This window comes from Ictalurus punctatus, chromosome 21, assembly GCF_001660625.3.
Source record: "Ictalurus punctatus breed USDA103 chromosome 21, Coco_2.0, whole genome shotgun sequence".
Lineage (NCBI taxonomy): Eukaryota > Metazoa > Chordata > Actinopteri > Siluriformes > Ictaluridae > Ictalurus > Ictalurus punctatus.
The window spans coordinates 7330874-7348110 of NC_030436.2; the positions used below are offsets into that span (position 1 = coordinate 7330874).

The following is a 17237-nucleotide window of genomic DNA, read 5'->3' on the forward strand; positions in this document are numbered from 1 at the left end:
CCTGAGCTCGGGTTATTGTCTGGCTAAAGCTGATGTTCTCCCTGTGTCCCAGTTTCCTCCAGGTTCACTGGTTTCCTCCCAGCTCCCAAACTATTGCAAGTAGATGGACTGACTAACTCTAAATTGCCCATTGACATGAATGTGTGTGTGTAGGAAGGCTTATGAAAGAGAAATCTGCATAAAGAAATCCGAATGACTGGCTCTTGTAAATTCCTCAGATCAATCCAGTGAAATGGGTCGTCTCATGTCCCCTGAATCCCCAGTTGTTGTAACTAGGACAGGGATTCTGATTCAGTCGTGTTTGTGAAAATGGAGGGAAAACCTATAATCGCTGCCTCGTTTTTTCCTCAGTTTTGTTACATTATAAAAATACATTCTGTAAATACACCCATCCACCGCTTATCCTACACAGAGTCGCGGGGGAGCCTGGAGCCTATCCCATGGAACTCCGGGCACAAGGCGGGAGACGGGGTGCCAACCCATTGCAGGGCACAATCACACGCTACAGACAATTTGGAAATGCCAATCAGTCCACAATACATGTCAGGGGAAGGAAACCACTAAAGCACGGGGAGAACATGCAAGCTCCGTGTACACAGGGTGGAGGCGGGATTCGAACCCCCAACCCCCGGAGGTGTGAGCCAAACATGCTTAACCACTAAGACACCGTACCCCCTCTTTGTAGGAGCCCCCCCCCCAAGGTCACGTCCTCAAGCAACACTAGCATATAACTTCATGTGTAATATTGTGTTGTGTCTGCTCGACATAAACAAGTGCAGTACCTGCAGCGTCTGTCCGATACGCTTCAGTGGAGCAGCTTTCACCGGTGGGATGAGGTTAGCCAGCGAGGTGACTCGAGACAGAGGCTTCGCTCGCTTGTTGCTAGGCTCCTGCAAACACACAGAGCAATGTCATTAGAAAAGAAATGTCACCACACACTCAAGATGCCACATACAGACAGCGCAGAACAACCTTCTAGTTTATCGAATGTACTGAAGACTGTTACACTCAAACACAGTAGCCAGTTTTTTTATTCATGCTCATGCCCTCAAGGATATGGGATGTTAATCAGCCTAAATAGTGGCAGAGTTGAGAGACTGTCGGCTGGCATTCACGCCAAGGTCATAAACCCCTCCAAGGATTCTGTCGAGATGCCAGACACGCCATGTCAGTCAGAAATCACTGATCGAGGTGACAGACATTCCTGTTTCCCGGCATTCTGCTCAGATCGCTGTTTTTGGGACGAGGGAAGCATCAGCCTACTCCGTCTTCACATTATATTAATTTTATACCCCAATTCTCAGTTGGGATTGGTCAGAAAGTGCTAACCGATTCATTTTCTTTCCATCATTCAGATCACAGGTTTATATTAACGCGCTTGTTCTAATATCATTAACGTTTCTATACGAACAACTTACAAAGGGTCCATATGAACAGATTTTAAAATGGCTTTATGAACGGGTTTTTCTGACACACAATAATTCTTTACAGTGGGTTTGTTTTATCTTAAGTCCAAGACAGAAAACAAAGAGAAAGGCTGTTTTATAGCTGCTGTAAAGGTATGTGATAACATTAAACACGACCATAAACAAATATAAAGCATAATATACCATTCTTTAATGAATAAATTGTATTGTTTTATTCCTTATACAGCCATAACATTAAAACCACCTGCTTAATATTGTGTAGGTTCCCCTTGTCGAGACCTACACATGGACTCCGGAAAGACGTCTGAAGGTGTGCTGTGGAATCTGGCACCAAGAGATTAGCTTGTTATTATTCACTTCACCTGTCAGTGGTTTTATTATTATGGCTGATTGGTGTATATCTAATGCATTAAGATGTAGTATTCTAAATCAAGCAAAAAAAGTCATTTATGTCTAAATCTTCCAAACTAACCCCATGAAAATGTCTCACTCACTCTTTCGCTAACTCACTCACTTGCTCACACTCCCTCTCGCACACTCGCTCGCTCACTTTCTCTCTCACTCATCTCAGTGACTTGGTTGTACTCATTCTCATAGCAATACAATCACCCTTGGTGATAGAACAATTTATAGGAATCATGTTTTTAACTGCTTTGTCACTCTGTGCAACATTACTGCAGCTCTTACATTAAGACAAGCATCTCTCAGAGCCTTCTGCATGTCCACGAGTGTCCGATACCCAAGATGACTGCAAGGCTTTTAGCCGTCACTGATGCATGAAAACGTACAATTACATGCGTGTTTTATTCTTACAGAGCGAGCGCAGATATCAATTACACCTGACCTTCCTGATAAAGAGCTCCGATTAGGAGCGGGTGGTACGACAAAAAAAAATCATCGTGGAAAGCTTTTCCCAACGCGTGCAATGCAACATGATATTCATGATAGTCTTGCAAAAGCATAAATGCCATTGAAACATAAAACACCTCGGTGTGACAAAATGAACAGAACTGAAATTCAATGAACTTTTTTAAAACCTACCAAAACATTATTTAACAAGGAAGATGAAAATACTCCAATCAGAAAGCTACTTCCAATCAGCTACTTATTACTAAGGTGACGTAATATCGATATGGTGATAAATTGTGTCACAATAATCTGAGATAGCAGGAATCACAATATCTTTTTTATGACTTTTATAGTAACCATATAATTTTATTTATGTCATTGTTTTATCTGATTACGTAATGTTATTACGAACATAAACCAGAACATTACGTTGGGGTTTTTTTTTTTTTGGCAGTTTGTTAGCAAACCTATATATTTTGATACATATTGTGTATTGTAGAAATACTGTAACTTTAGTTGCCGTGATATAATATTTTCGTCACATCGCACACACTCCTAGTTAAGTGTAATGGCCCAAACGTGTTAAACAGTACAGAGAACACCTGCAATGCTCAATACAAACAATTGTGATGCAATTTACTGTCATATCATATCACAGATGTCTCTGTTATTCTGATATTCAGAATCAATCCAGAAGCTCCATTAACACCCAACAGTCCTAAGTGGGGTCGAACTGGAAAGATATTTGGATGACATTTAGTAGGGTTCTGCAGAACTTAAAAAAGCAGCACGCTTATCTTGGGCCAAAACATTCTAGCAGTTCTAAAATATCAGACTTGTACAGTACATATATCTTAGCGATGCAACAGAATGAAGAACTGCAGCACAGATATACGCCTGACACGAGGTGCAAATCACTCGACCTTTACAACACGCAGCCAACGTGACCCTGTGCATCAAATTCAGAAGATATAGAGCCAAATTAGTTACACCCAGGTCCGGGTCGTAACTCACGGCGAGCACTAAATCCTGACCGGGTTATTTGCTTAAGCCTCAGAGTTTCCTTATATGTGTTATTAGCCCGTGAGGGGGGGTAAAAAAAAAAAAAAAAAAAACAAACAAACAAAAAAACCTCATATCAGCTTTATCACAACTACTAAATGTAATTTCTTATATTGAACTGATCAATGAACATCATGTACCATGGGAAGTTCTGCTATATTGTAAGCATAGTTAATCAGTACATACTTTAAATTTTTTTAAAAATCTCTGAAAATCCACGGTGATGGTCAACGCCGGAATCTTCATCATCTTCCCCATTAAAACAGGAAGACTGGATTCCACACGGAGCCACAGACTTAATCAGAAATTCCTGCTTTCCTAATTAGCCATTTAACCAGGAGGCACTGTGGTAGGAAGCACACCTTTAATAAGAGTAGTTACACCTTAAACTGAGGCACAATGTTGTTGTTGTTAAGTTCCAAAAAAGAAAGTCGAATGACGCAATGTCTGCATTTGCAGCTCCTGTTATCACTTACATTACAGCAGCTATAAATAGTAGTTCCATCACCAGCCTCTCTTCTTTCTCTCTATAAATTAATAAGATTAAAAATCAACAACAACGAAAAAACGCAGCTTGTCATGTTGAAGTGAAACAGGAAAGCGCAAATTCCTGTGTCCTGAAGACGTTCCTGAAGAGATAACGTGGTGGGAAATGTACTGATTGTTAAACACTGACACTGGAGACTCCTTCCATACATTTTAAATAATTGTATCCTTACATTAAAACGCCACCATGTTAGATTATGTAAATCGTTCGGCATAGAATTTCAATGAGCTGTTACTATGGAAACGATAATGCATTAATATAAACCCGTGATTTGCCTGCGAGTTGCTGTTATAAAGGATTTAATTCACAAAAAAATGATCTTTGATAAAGTTTTGTTTTCAATTATGTACATTTTCTGTGAAACCACTTAAAATAAACTAAATAATGGAAAAAAAAAATTTTTTTTAAGATGCTTGTATATTTCCTGTGAATTTCCACAAATTTCACAAAATGAGATCATTTGATGATTTATAAAAGGGGGGATGGGTATGTTTGTAACACCATGAAGCACAGTCTGCGTTTTCCACTTATCTGAAAGTCCCATCCTTTTCCTGTTTGACTAATACTTTCAGTGGGGTGACATTGGGAGTGCTCAGATACGAACAAGATTCCTGAAATAGAACATGGAGCGCTTACTGTACTCAGGATACCCCATTGTTAAGCAACTCATCTGAGTCATTAAATGTCACCCCAACCACCCATACACCCCCCCGGCAATTCCCAGAAGTCTTCTATTCATCAGACTTTACATCAGTGATAAAGTCAAAGCTTCTACTAGATTATACTAATTTATAAATTATATGTTTAATTAGACATTCTCAGGAAGACCTTTAGTTGAAGTTTGTTAAAGTAAAAAGTGAAGAATTGAAAAAGTTCATGTATGTAGAATTTTTTTTCTGAATCGAGTATTTAAAAAAAAATAAGCATTTCCACAAACAAGCAGAATGTAGGAAAAGCAGTGAGGAGCCTCAAAGTCTCCTTCTTAAGTTGCCAACGGTGTGCAAAGCTTCACCAGTAATCCAAGCATCCATCAGTCCATCTTTATACTGTTTATCCTACACAGGGTCGAAAGGGGGGGGGGGGGGGGTTGGGGCTGGTGCCTATCCCAGGGGACTCGGAGCACAAGACAGGACACGCCCAAGATGAGGTGACTTCACGCACACACATTCACACACTACAGACAATTTGGAAATGCCAATCGGCCTACAACGCATGTCTTTGAACTGGGGGAGGAAACCCCCAAAGCACAGGGAGAACATGGAAACTCCACGCACACAAGGTGGAGGCGGGATTCGAACCCCCGACCCTGGAGTTGGGAGGCATATGTGATTCTCCTGGTCAGTGTGCCATTTCATAGTGTTAATGTCTTAATTATTATTCTTATATAGTAGAAACTGTTATAATCTTTTTTTAAACTTCCACCAGGAGGTATCCAAACCTTTGACTGGTAGAATACATACAACTTTACATGAGGACTGTTCAGAAGTTATGACGCCAAACACTAATTTGCCTGGAGAAAAAGCCATTTCACTTGAGAGTGAAAGGATGCAGGAAGTAAAAAAAAAATAGTCTTCATCCTCAGTAGCAGTTGATTCTGCTTTGTGGAAGTAGGTGGACTTTTTCACTGTGAATCCATTAACCATGGAATGTTGAAGCAATCGAAAACAAGATGGCGGCTTTCTTTCAGGGGAAAAAAATTATAGAGGAACCGCTAATTATTAAGAAACTCTTGCACTAGTGTTTGACCTTTCTATTTACTTGAGTCTCTTGTAGTGACCGCTACTGTTGTCGCTTGTGGGTGTACACTGTCCAATGGAGTATAATAAACTACTAGCTACATACGCTCACCAAAAAGTTAATATTCCAAGCATGTAATGTCTCTGTACACATTTAATGAGATAAGATAAATCATTGGTTATACGTATTGCTGTGCTCTGTGTCATCTATTGCTTTTGTTACTCGCTAGTGTGAACGTAGGATTAGTCTTCGAGTTAGAAAAAGAAAACCCTGTGACATAGTGTAGGTTCCTATTTTGATTCATTTAACAGTGCAAGTATTCTGCATACAAAAACAACCAGGATGACTGTACTAGGGAAGTGGTAGCTCAGTAGTCTATTGATCAGAAGGTCATGAGTTCATATACCAGCACTGCCAAGCTGCCACTATTGGGCCCTTGAGCAAGGCCCTTAACCCTCAACTGCTCAGTTGTATAAATGAGATAAACGTACGTCACTCTTGATAAGGGCTTCTGCCAAATGCTGTAAATGTAAATGCACGCTCTTACGAGTGCACGGTAACTCTTCTACAGCAAGACGCGTGTGGAATTTTAATGCCCACCATAAAACTCTCCGAAATCAAACGGCCACCTTGCATCAACGGGCGTGTGTGGTCAGACCGGACTTGTGCCCTGAGAAGCATTCGAATAACGCGTCCACAAAAAAACATTGCTATAAAAACCTTGTGACCGAGTCAAACAAAGCAGCAGTTTGGCGCAGGATCTGGGGTTCGAAAGCATTCCGTGTGGTTATATGGATCACAGACGGGCTACCATATGTGTTTTCACGAGACGTTTGGCCTGGCAGTGCTGGTATTAACATGAAAGCTTCAGCTCGCAGAAGACGACTGATTTTAACCGGGCGCTTTTTTCTGCTGAAAGAGGGAGTCTAGCTCTGTGTGGGAACAGATGAATCATAGCAGCAGCTGGGTGGAACACCACCAAAACTGCTATTAGCCAGCAACCAGGAACAAACTTTCACTTTCACACATATATGCGAGAGATGAAGAGATTATGAAGACGCGTATATATCAACAGCTGACAACAAGGCCGTACGATGAAGCATGATTTACGGTGAAGGGCTCCACTTATTCAAGTGAATGAAGAGGTGAAGCGGTTTCCATTGCTGGGTAATGAGGAAGTCTGTTTACTGAGAAGTTTCGGCCGCGGCTATATCGAGTTTCGCGGCTGCCCTTGCGATACAGTGGCAGCTGATGAATAGAGCCGATTCTGCGAGGGCTGATAAACACAGGAGGGAACTAAACATATGAACAGCTCTTTTCACAATCATCACCCTGAGGTAATGTTTTATCATTGTGGTACATAAAGCCGGGTACCGAGTGCCACACAAATGCATGTCTACGATTCGGTCCCAGGTGGATTATAATCACCACTTAGACCACAGTGCTGTTGAATTCTCGATTCTGATTGGACGGCTAATTCACAGAGACTTGTAGGGCGGACTCTACACGTAAACAGATTTTTTTTTTTTAAACAACCATTTTGTAGTCGTTGATAAGGTGACGTTTTCTGTGAGGGGAAGTTTATTTAAAAGTCTTTTATGTTTATGTTGATCAATTTCCTTTTCCAAGAGTTCAGGACACTTCATGAGTAAGAATCTGTGTATAAATTTTGCTTTAAACAAGAGTTACAAGAGCAGCTGGCATTAACTCGAGCATATGTTTTGCAGTAGCTAGCTCTAGCTCTATTAGATTGCTATATTTTAAATTTCTTGACACAGCTAAAGAGTTAACACAGTGGTTGAACGAAAATATCTACTATATGACAAATTATAATGACATTTTAAGGTCGCAGTATATGGTGGACTCAAACAGACTAATTGAGGTTTTTGTCTTCGTTTTCTAACTAATGATGAAAATCTGATCTATTCAGCACCGGACAAATAGTATTAGTGATTCGTTGCAGCAAAAATAAAGTGTCTCCTTTGTTGCCTATCTAGGCATCTAAAAATCGATGTACAGCTCCGGATACACTTGTGGCCGTGTTAAAAACATAAAACCTCTACGCATCTTTCAACAGAAGGATCAATTCGTCGAATGCTGATGTGACTTTCTCAATCATTCAGCTGCTGTTCAAGCCTTTAAATTAGATGATGACACTGTGGGCTGTAAAATCAATGTGACTGCAACACACACACACACACACACAGCTTGACTTTGAAAAGTTTACAGCCCATTCTTTAGTGGCAGGCCGGGCTCTTCGGTGTAAAGTGATCCGGTGATCAGAGGGTGATCCCCCTGTGAAGGCCTCGGTCGGCGCACTCTGAAGTGATCTAACGACAAACTCACATGTTCAGACAGATGTGAGTAAGCCGTGACTGCCTTGTGCACCAACCCTATTCATCCACAAAACACATCCCACAACATCACACACACGCCTGAGTCAGACTTCAATCTGAATGCTGGTTTTTGTTTTCCGTCAAGATTCAGGAAGAAAAAAAAAAAAGGGAAAAGTATGCGCCAAAGCAGCAAACAAGCCTATCTTTTCTTTTCTCTTGTTCTTGTCACAGGAGCTTGTCTTATCACACTCGATGATATCTCTCGTGTGCCACTTGGCTGAGTTTTGTCACACCTTTAGACTCTTCTGGCTGATCAATAATCCAGCACGAAGATCGATCTGTGTTACATGACACGCTCTGAGCATGTGAGACGTTCAGGTTCTGACATTGGTTTCAAGAGACAAACTTGTTGAAAATACATGATCAAGGTTTTGAAACTGGGCTTCAAAACAACAAGTCCTGCTCTGACCTAAATATGGCCTCTCAACTCCAGCTCACTGCAAACCTCAATCCCACATGAAAACAAAAAACAAAAAAACATCTGCCACAGGCTCAACTGAGCTCACTCCGGCTATGTTATTACTCAACTTGTACAGTTACACAGGCTTAAATAATACGAGATGTTCGTCATGTTAGTGTGAGACTCAACTGAGGTTTTAAATGTTAAACATAAAACAATGCATCAAGTCTGAGCACCAAGTCTTACAGAACAACACCAGTGTTTCCTGAAATGCTGATTAGGCACAAAATCAGATAGCATCACATGCATGTTTTTTAGGAGCATATTTGCATCAATCAATCTCATGCATGAATGCATTTAGGATATGTGCAATAACGTGCACAATCATGCAGCATGGATGAGAATCTGTTTTGTCATTTAATCGGACATAATGCTGAATCCTTAGATGGTGAGATTTCATTGATATATATATCCACGCGCATTCGCCAGCATTTCATTTGCATGATGATTCTCATCTCATTTCATGTCCCCCGCCCCAAATGTATTTTTGTACCCCACCTCGGCTTCTTTGCTCGCGCTGCTTACCGTCTGCACCTCGAGCGAGCAGTTCGTTCTCTTCACCACCAGGTAAAACGGGTAATCCTTGGCCACCATGCTGTGGCTCTCGGTTGCCGCGTCACAGGAAACGGCGGTTGGATGAGGATAGTCGCAAGCCGACCTCCCAGCCACGGTGCCCGCCAGCTCAGCTCTACGCACGAGGAATCGCAGGGCTCCTGTGCACACACACCGTCCACGAGAGCATCCCGCGCGCGCTGCTGCTGCCGCCGCTCGCGACTGCACGACTGAGAGTGCCGGAGAGCTGTGGCGCGTGCGTGTCAGCCTGTGTGTGCGCGTGTGAGTGAGAGTGTGTGTGCGCGTGTGAATGAGAGTGTGTGTGTCAGAGAGAGAGAGAGCGAGCGAGCGAGAGAGAGAGAGAGAGAGAGCGAGAGCGAGCAGTTAAAAACTCTTCCACGTGGGTGCACAAGCGCGCCGCTCCCTGTAGCCAGTCATTTTGGCTATTCCCCTCAGCACTTACTTGCTACTGTGTGAAGTCTAAATGCAAACTAAACATCGCCTGAAACCCTGAAAAGATGAAAAGCAGCCTAAAAAATGATCATAATAAATAGAATTCCCTCATGATAATTATTCAAATCAAAATCATGTAAACAGTAATGTTAGTAAATAAATAGTTCCCTGACCAAACAGATGTCTATACCGAGTGACATAGCTACTAAATACTACGCTAGTATTGTAGTATGCCTGGGTGGTTGTTTCCCCTCTTCCCAGACCAGTTTCCAAATGTGGGCGGAGTTCCATGGTCCACTCATATAGGTGGGCGGGGCCTCTTGTTCCACATAGACTTTATTCACAGTACATCCATCCATCCATCCATCCATCCATCCATCTTCTACCGCTTACTCCTTTTCAAGGTCAAGGGGAACCTGGAGCCTATCCCAGGGAGCAGCAGCACAAAGCGGGGTACACCCTGGACAGGGTGCCGATCCATCGCAGGGCACAATCACATACATACTGACGCACCCATTCACACACTCCGGACACATTGGACATGCCAATCAGTCTACCATGCATGCCTTTGGACTGGGGGAGGAAACCGGAGTACGCAGAGAAAACCCCCGCAGTACGGGGAGAACATGCAAACTCCGCATACAGATGGCCCCGGCAGGACTCGAACCCCGGACCCTGGAGGTGTATACACAGTACAGTGATAGATTATTTGTAGTAAATTCTATTCATTTATTTATTTTTTAAAACTTTGGGCCCTCAGGCGGCACTGCGTTAAAACAGGCATGATTCTGTAATTGAAATCACTGCATGGGCTCAGAAACCCCTCCAGAACATCCACAAATGCTGGTTATAGCTCCATCATGCAAAGAAGAAGCCATATGTGAATATGGCTCTGGGCCAAAGCTTTTTTTAAAATGGACTGATGCAAAGTGGAAAACTGTTCTGTGGTCAGACTAATCGAAATTTGAAATGGACGCCGTGTCCTCTAAACTAAAGAGGACTAAAGAGGAGAGGGACCATCCGGCTTTTTATCAGCGCTCAGTTCAAAACCCTGCATCTCTGATGGTATGGGGGTGAATTAGAGCCTATGGAATGGGTAGCTTCTACATCTGGAAAGGCACCATCAATGCTGAAAGGTATGTACAGGTTTTAGCGCAACACATGCTTCCATCTAGATTCCTTCCCATCGTTACTTCTGAGAGACTCTGCCTCTCTAATATGCTCTTTTTATATATACACACGAGTAGCGCAGTGGGATTAAGCTCTTGCTTAACCTTTACCTAAAGAGAGCGATGCGGCAGTTCTTTAGCGCTTTAGTCCTTTAGTCTGTTCGGCTCTCTCACCTCGTCATCAGAACGCTCTGCTCAGACAGATCGGCTTCTAAAGCTTCAACTTTTGTGCTAAAATCGGCATTAACGCCATCAAGCTTTTCATTTAGCGGATCGCTAACTAGCTGAGCTGAGTTTCTGCTGTAACTTGCTGTAACTGCGCCATAAAACTGCACTGCATTCTGGACTTTTGAGTGCACAGTTTGCATCAAGCACTACTTTTTAATATGACGATGAGCATCAATGAAAATAGTTTGTCAGCGGTGCTGTGGCCTCAGTAGGTTTCAAAATCCAACAGCTCAGCGTCAGTAAGGTTAACAAGCAATTTGCTGTCAAACTGTTAAAACACTTGGTCAAAATGACCGAACATAAACAGTAGCCCAGCTGCTCCACATGTAGCTGGAACTGTTTTCCAAAACACCGTGTCCCGATTGTACAACAGCTGAAGAGCTTTTGTTTGTAGCAGAAACCATTCGACCCACCATTTCAATTTCCACCGTTAAACTGACACAGACTGTTTGGACTACAGTTTACACACACATCTTCCGGCTGTGGAGTCTAATAACTTCAATGTGTGCAAGCTGGAGAGTGAGACGGACAGAAACCTAGGGAGGGAGCGGAAATAAAACTGGTGTCCATTCATTCACCATTCTGTGAACAAGAACCATCTCTTCGCTTCCTCAGGGCAAAACTAAACTCTGTGCCAGTTGGGGTGCTTTTTTATGATTTGTTAATTGTTGAGAGGGATAGCAAATAATCCTTGTCCCCAGATAGCCCTGCACGGGAGCTCTCGCTCCAGTCGCCGGGAGCAGGAAATCAGTCAGAGTTTTAAGAGCCTTTGTTCTGGCCTGAGGTTCCTGCCATTGTGCAGCTATCAGGCGTGGGGAAGTGTGCTGTACTTAGCTAGGAGTGTGTGTGTGTAGGAAGAGGTCAGGCCTGGTCGCTGGAGCCCCCGGGAAGCATGATGACTGTAAACAGCCAGCTCTGACACTCGCCGTCACTCAAACAACAAGAAACAAAAGGCACTTGGTCCTGACCCGAGGACAAATGGGCCTCCGGATAATTTCCAGACTCTCGGCTGTGATCCAAAACCATTTCTTGAGCGGGTTTTTGTTACGTATGTACTAGTGTTAATCTGAAACTGCTTCACCAGAATCAATGGTGGGACATAATTCTACATAAAAACCAGCATAGCGTATATGATTCATAATTACCTTGCTGCATTCTTTGCAGCATAAGGTAAGAATCCCCTACCGTGGGCAAACTTAACCACACTGACAAAAATCCCCTTCACAGAAATTGCTGAACTTGTTACTTTGTCATTTCCACTACGGAGAAAAAAGCTGCATGATGGTTAAATCCTGTGGTCGAAGTTTGGGTTCCACACAGAACCTCACATTTCTGTTGCATCATCTTTCACTTTCCATTCGGATGTACAGCTGAGCTGTGTGTGTGTGTTTTTGTGAGCAACTGGAAATTGAGCAACAGTGTATAAAATTAAATGACTTTATTGCAGAGATGTCACTTTATAAAAAAAAAATAAATAAAAAAAAAACAACAAAAAAAAAACACCCACTTCATTGCTTCATCAGATGTTTTCTGAGACATGCGATGAAACAAACTTCTGGAAGTCTGGTGTGTTCGAAGTTCATAGAGGATTCTGGTTATTTTCAGGCTGTCCATCAAACAAAAAAAATGATGTGAAAGCGCATGTTTTGTGGTTGCCTGTTTAAAAAAAAAAGTGACCGCATGCTCCAACAATCTTGCAGTTTTCATCAGGATAAAAACATTATCATTTCTATAGCAACGACTATAGTAACGATATGGTGACGTTTTCGGTGAGGAAATGTTTCTTAAGCATTTTTGTAATTGTCAGTGCTTTGCAACAGTTAAAAGATGAAGCTCGAATTATTTTTACACAGTAAAATCTTCAGGAAGGAGTATGTTGCGCTTTGTGGTGTCTCGCTAATGTGACAATCTGCATTTTTGTCTTATTAACTTATTTTAGGCGAGAGAGAGAGAGAGAGAGAGCGATTATAGACTGCTATAACATAGTAATAACAGGAAATAACTTGTTTTATAGACCTTCCAACATGAGAAATGTATTTAAACTAATACCGTCACTCCTTCACTAAGCTACTGAGAAAGAGAAACACGTTTTAGAAGAGATTGTCTGAGTGAGAGCTCCTGCAAGCTTCTGCCCCTTTTTAAAATCAATAAATGGCCAGTTGTTGAGATGAGTCATATGTTTGGACATGTTGATTTCTGAGAGTAATTTTTCCGAGCTGCCTTGCCCTCTCCCCTTTGCAAATTTATGTATAGTACAAGTTTTATTCAAAGTTAGTACTAGTATACTAATGTATACATGGAAAGATGTGCACTAACGGAAAAAGGCATCTACTCACGCTTTGTGTGCTGGTTGGAAAAAATAGTTGGGGAAATAATTTTCTATATTTTTGTTTTATATATTAAAAGAAATGTTGTAAATTGTATTTCAGAGTCTATTTTTGAGAATAAGTCAGAATTTAGTCTGAAACAAGTGTACAACTAAAAGATAGTACACAATCAGCATTACCTGATACGCTAAAAGTACACTTTACAGGTCAAGCGCTTCAGTTAATGGTCACATCAAACATCAGAATGAAGAAAAAGTGTGATCTCTGGGACTTTGATTGTGGCATGGATGCTGGTACAACATGTGCTGGTTTGAGTATTTCAGAAACTGCTGAGCTCCTGGGATTTGCACACACAACAGTCTCTAGAGTTTACACAGAATGGTTTGAAAAATAAAAAACCACGGAGTGAGCGACAGTTCTTGTTGATAAGAGAGATCAGAGGAAAATGGCCAGATTGGTTCGAGCTGCCTGGAAGGATATAGTAAACACAAAATGAAACAAAGCTACAGGGTCGTAAATGCAAAGCCTGATTCTTCTCTAAGGCCGAGGTCAGGTTTGATTCCAGTGAGCGGAGTATTGCTAACCTTGAGCTTCCTCATGTGGAAGTTGTTCTGACTTTAACAGCAGTGTTGTAATGGAAGTGGTTGCTGGTTTAATTAATTACATTCCTCTGCTCCTGAAAGTAAAACCTTGTGGTCTGTCTGCTCTTGCAGTTGATAAAAACAGAGGTAAAATGAAATGTATAGTATGTGCATGAACCAATAATGAAAGTTCTTGCTGTATGAAATACATACACAATGGTATTTGGCTAAGAATGGCAGCCTTGAGGTGCTTCATGTCCAAAAATGTGTGGTGCTAAAAATCAGAAGAAGGATTCACAACTATTTAAAAAAAAAAGAAATACCCAGGTGCCAAACTGAGTTACATAAGGGTCTGGTGTAAATACACCATATGCATCAGCTCTCCAATGGAGAACTATTGGCTTAGTAGGTAGATGTGGAAATGGTGCACGTCCACATTAAGGAACTAAAATCATCTTAGCAGTGATGCAAGTCAGTACAAGTCATAAATCTCGTGTAAATTTAATGTAGGATGAGTTTTCCACTTCACCAACCTGACTGTGAAATTGCCTTGCTCTGAGATCTGCTCAAATCTAAACGCTTCAGTGGTTAGAGCGATACTATGAGACAGAAAAAGATCCGTATAGAGGAGAGTACAAAAGGAAAAAGCCAATTCCTTAAGGACATTAATTAGAGGCACAGCACGCAAGGAAGCCACATTTAACTCAGTGTGATCACATTACATTTAGGCTTTGTGCACGGAGGAGTAATATGGGGATGTGCTCCATATGTGAGCTAAATACACAAACAAGGGCACAAAACCTCAACCTTTTATTATTACATGCTTCAGCAAAGTTATTACTGTAACCGGATTAAGGTCAAATTTGGACTTTGTTTTTGGCAAAACAATGGGTTATAATTTTATAATCAATATCTTAAAATCACAGAACTGTCAGACCGGGTTAGGGTTCTAGTCCTGGCTAACAATCATTAAAAACTACTAGAGATTTCTAGTGGTTTCTAATGGATTTACATGCATTTCTGCTGGTCTGTAATGGTAGTATAATGGAATGAGTTATTCCTGATGGCTGACCTAATTTTATTTTGATGCTGATCATCTAACCATTAAAAGAAGAAGGTCCTACTGGTTTCTGAGTAACGAAAATATCTCAAATGGAAATCCTATTGGAAACCGATGAAAACTATGAAGCCGTTACATGCTGGAAAATATCAGAAATTTTTTTCAGTTTGATTAATTGATTCAAATGTCGAGTTTTAAAAAAAGCTAAAGTTAACATGCTGTATCTACTCTGAGATTAATCAAAGCCAAACCTAGAACTGGCAAAGAAATTTATATTCCTTGCAAAAAATCATTACAAACCATTGGAGATTTCTAATGGTTCCTAATGGATTTAAGTGTGTTTCTGGTGGTCTGTTTAATAGAATAGGTCATTCTTAATGGTTCCTGATCACTTATCTCATTTTTCTTCTGATTAAAGAAGGCCCTGGTGGAATTTCTAGGAACTTCTAGGAACGAATTTCTATAACTGTAAATCAGTTATACCATAAGGACATGAAACACGTGGTGAGATGCTACAATACCAAACAAGGTAGGGTGTCTTTGAATGAGCTCTAAATGTATATTATCCGTCTTCTACAAGTCTCCCCAAGTTACCTACAAAGTGCTGGTGACAAATTAACGTAAAGAAAATAGTGTCTGTTGTGCTGTGGTGGCATTTATTTATTGTCCTGGCATAGTTTGAGTCCACTTGTCCCCTATGAAGGATGCATCACTGCAAATCAATACAAAGTTCTTCTGACTGATCGCCTTTATCGGATATGATGGGAGTGGTTTCTTCCAGGATGACTCTGCGCCCCACCCACAGGGCACGAGGGTTCGCTGAATGGTTCGACACAATTAAACACTTATGAGAGTGACAAGTTAGAAAGATATTCTCAACTGAGGTGTCCAGAGAATTGCACAGTTCCAGTGACTTGTAGAATCAACGCCTGTTCTGGCAGCTTGTGGCGGCTCAACACACTTTATGTTGGTTTTTCCTTTAATTTGTCACCCTGCAGTAGATTCATCATGAAACCCTACCAGGAGAAACATCCCCAAGGAAGAGGTGTGTTTGACTTACACGGCAAACAACATAAACAATACCAAGAGGTTGGCAATCTGCTTTGTGTCTGAAGCAACCTGTGGAGTACTTGGATTGCTTTCTAATAATAGTCTGCCTCAAAGCCTGGGTGGTCTATTAGTGTTGGATTTCTATTCTAGATTGGCCTATTAAAAGTATAATCACTAAAATAGCCAGTGCCACTATAAAATGCATTTGTGAAACAGTGTTTTTCACCTTGATTTCGACTTTTCAGCACATTTTTAATGAAATATATAAAGGATATTGTAGTGTCACAAACTGCATGATATCTACTTGGAAACCCAGCAGGAATACCACAGAAATAGAGATTACCAGTTGCTGTGTTCTCCTAATTGTGATGTAATGTGGATGAACATTTGGTTCGCTAACTGTAATTACATTCTAATTTTAGTCACACAGAGTCTGTTCTTATTTATTTACCAACACGTTTGATGACAATGGCAAGACACTGAACCCCGAGTTTATCCTGATGGCAAGTTAGCGCCTTGCATTGCAGGTCTGCTACCGTTGGTGTGTGAGTGTGTGTGTGTGAATGGGTGAATGAGAAAATTCACTTTGGAACTGCTAAGGTTAAAAAAGCTATTTAAGTGCAGACAGACCATAGACCATGGTTTACCAAGGTTGGAGTGGAAGAACTTGAGTGGCCTGTACAGATTGTCTGACCTCAACACCACCGGGATGAATTGGAACGTTGACTGCCTGCCAGGCTTTCTTGCCCGATCTCACTGATGCTCTTGCTCGTAGAGTGGAGGATGTCAGAGAAAAAAAAAAGGTGGGATCAACTCCATATCAATATCAATGGCTTTGGAATGAGATGTTCCGCATGCACATATTGAGAGCGCGCCTCTGAGAGCATCCTGACCAACTCCGCCACAGTGTGGTATGGCAGCGCTACGTTATCTGAAAGAAAAGTCCTGCAAGGGGTGGTGGAAACCACCCAACAGGTCATTGGTGCCCAACTACCAGCCATTGAACATAGTCACCACAGTAGAGCATGCAACATAATCAGGGACTCCTCCCAACCCAGTCACAAACTGTTCAACCTCTTCTGTCCAGGAGGACATACAGGAACATTCACACCAGATCCAGCAGGCTCAGGGCCAGCTTCTTCCCCACAACCATTAACCTGCTGAACTTTGCACTACACTGTTAGGCCACTGACGTTTTACTGCCTGAAATCATCCTGCAGCTCTGTTTTATACTGTATATTCTGTATTATATCTATCTAATTGTAGATTCATGGTATATATCCGTATATTATCCGTATATACATTGTATATTATCCATAGATAATCTGGGTACTGTTGT

The 17237-nt window shown here is 41.5% G+C and overlaps 1 protein-coding gene across 3 annotated transcripts in view; it reads right to left on the reverse strand.

Moving 5' to 3' along the window:
- Positions 1 to 17237, reverse strand: part of arhgef3 (Rho guanine nucleotide exchange factor (GEF) 3) — a 93526-nt gene that overhangs the window by 15050 nt on the left and 61239 nt on the right. For 2 of the 3 annotated variants that reach the window (XM_017450290.3, XM_017450291.3), the window contains one exon: positions 783 to 890. In XM_017450290.3, coding sequence (XP_017305779.1) covers positions 783 to 890 — 108 coding nt within the window. Of the gene's footprint in view, positions 1 to 782; positions 891 to 9003; positions 9662 to 17237 lie in introns of those variants that run through there. The other variant, XM_017450292.3, reaches the window with a different exon arrangement.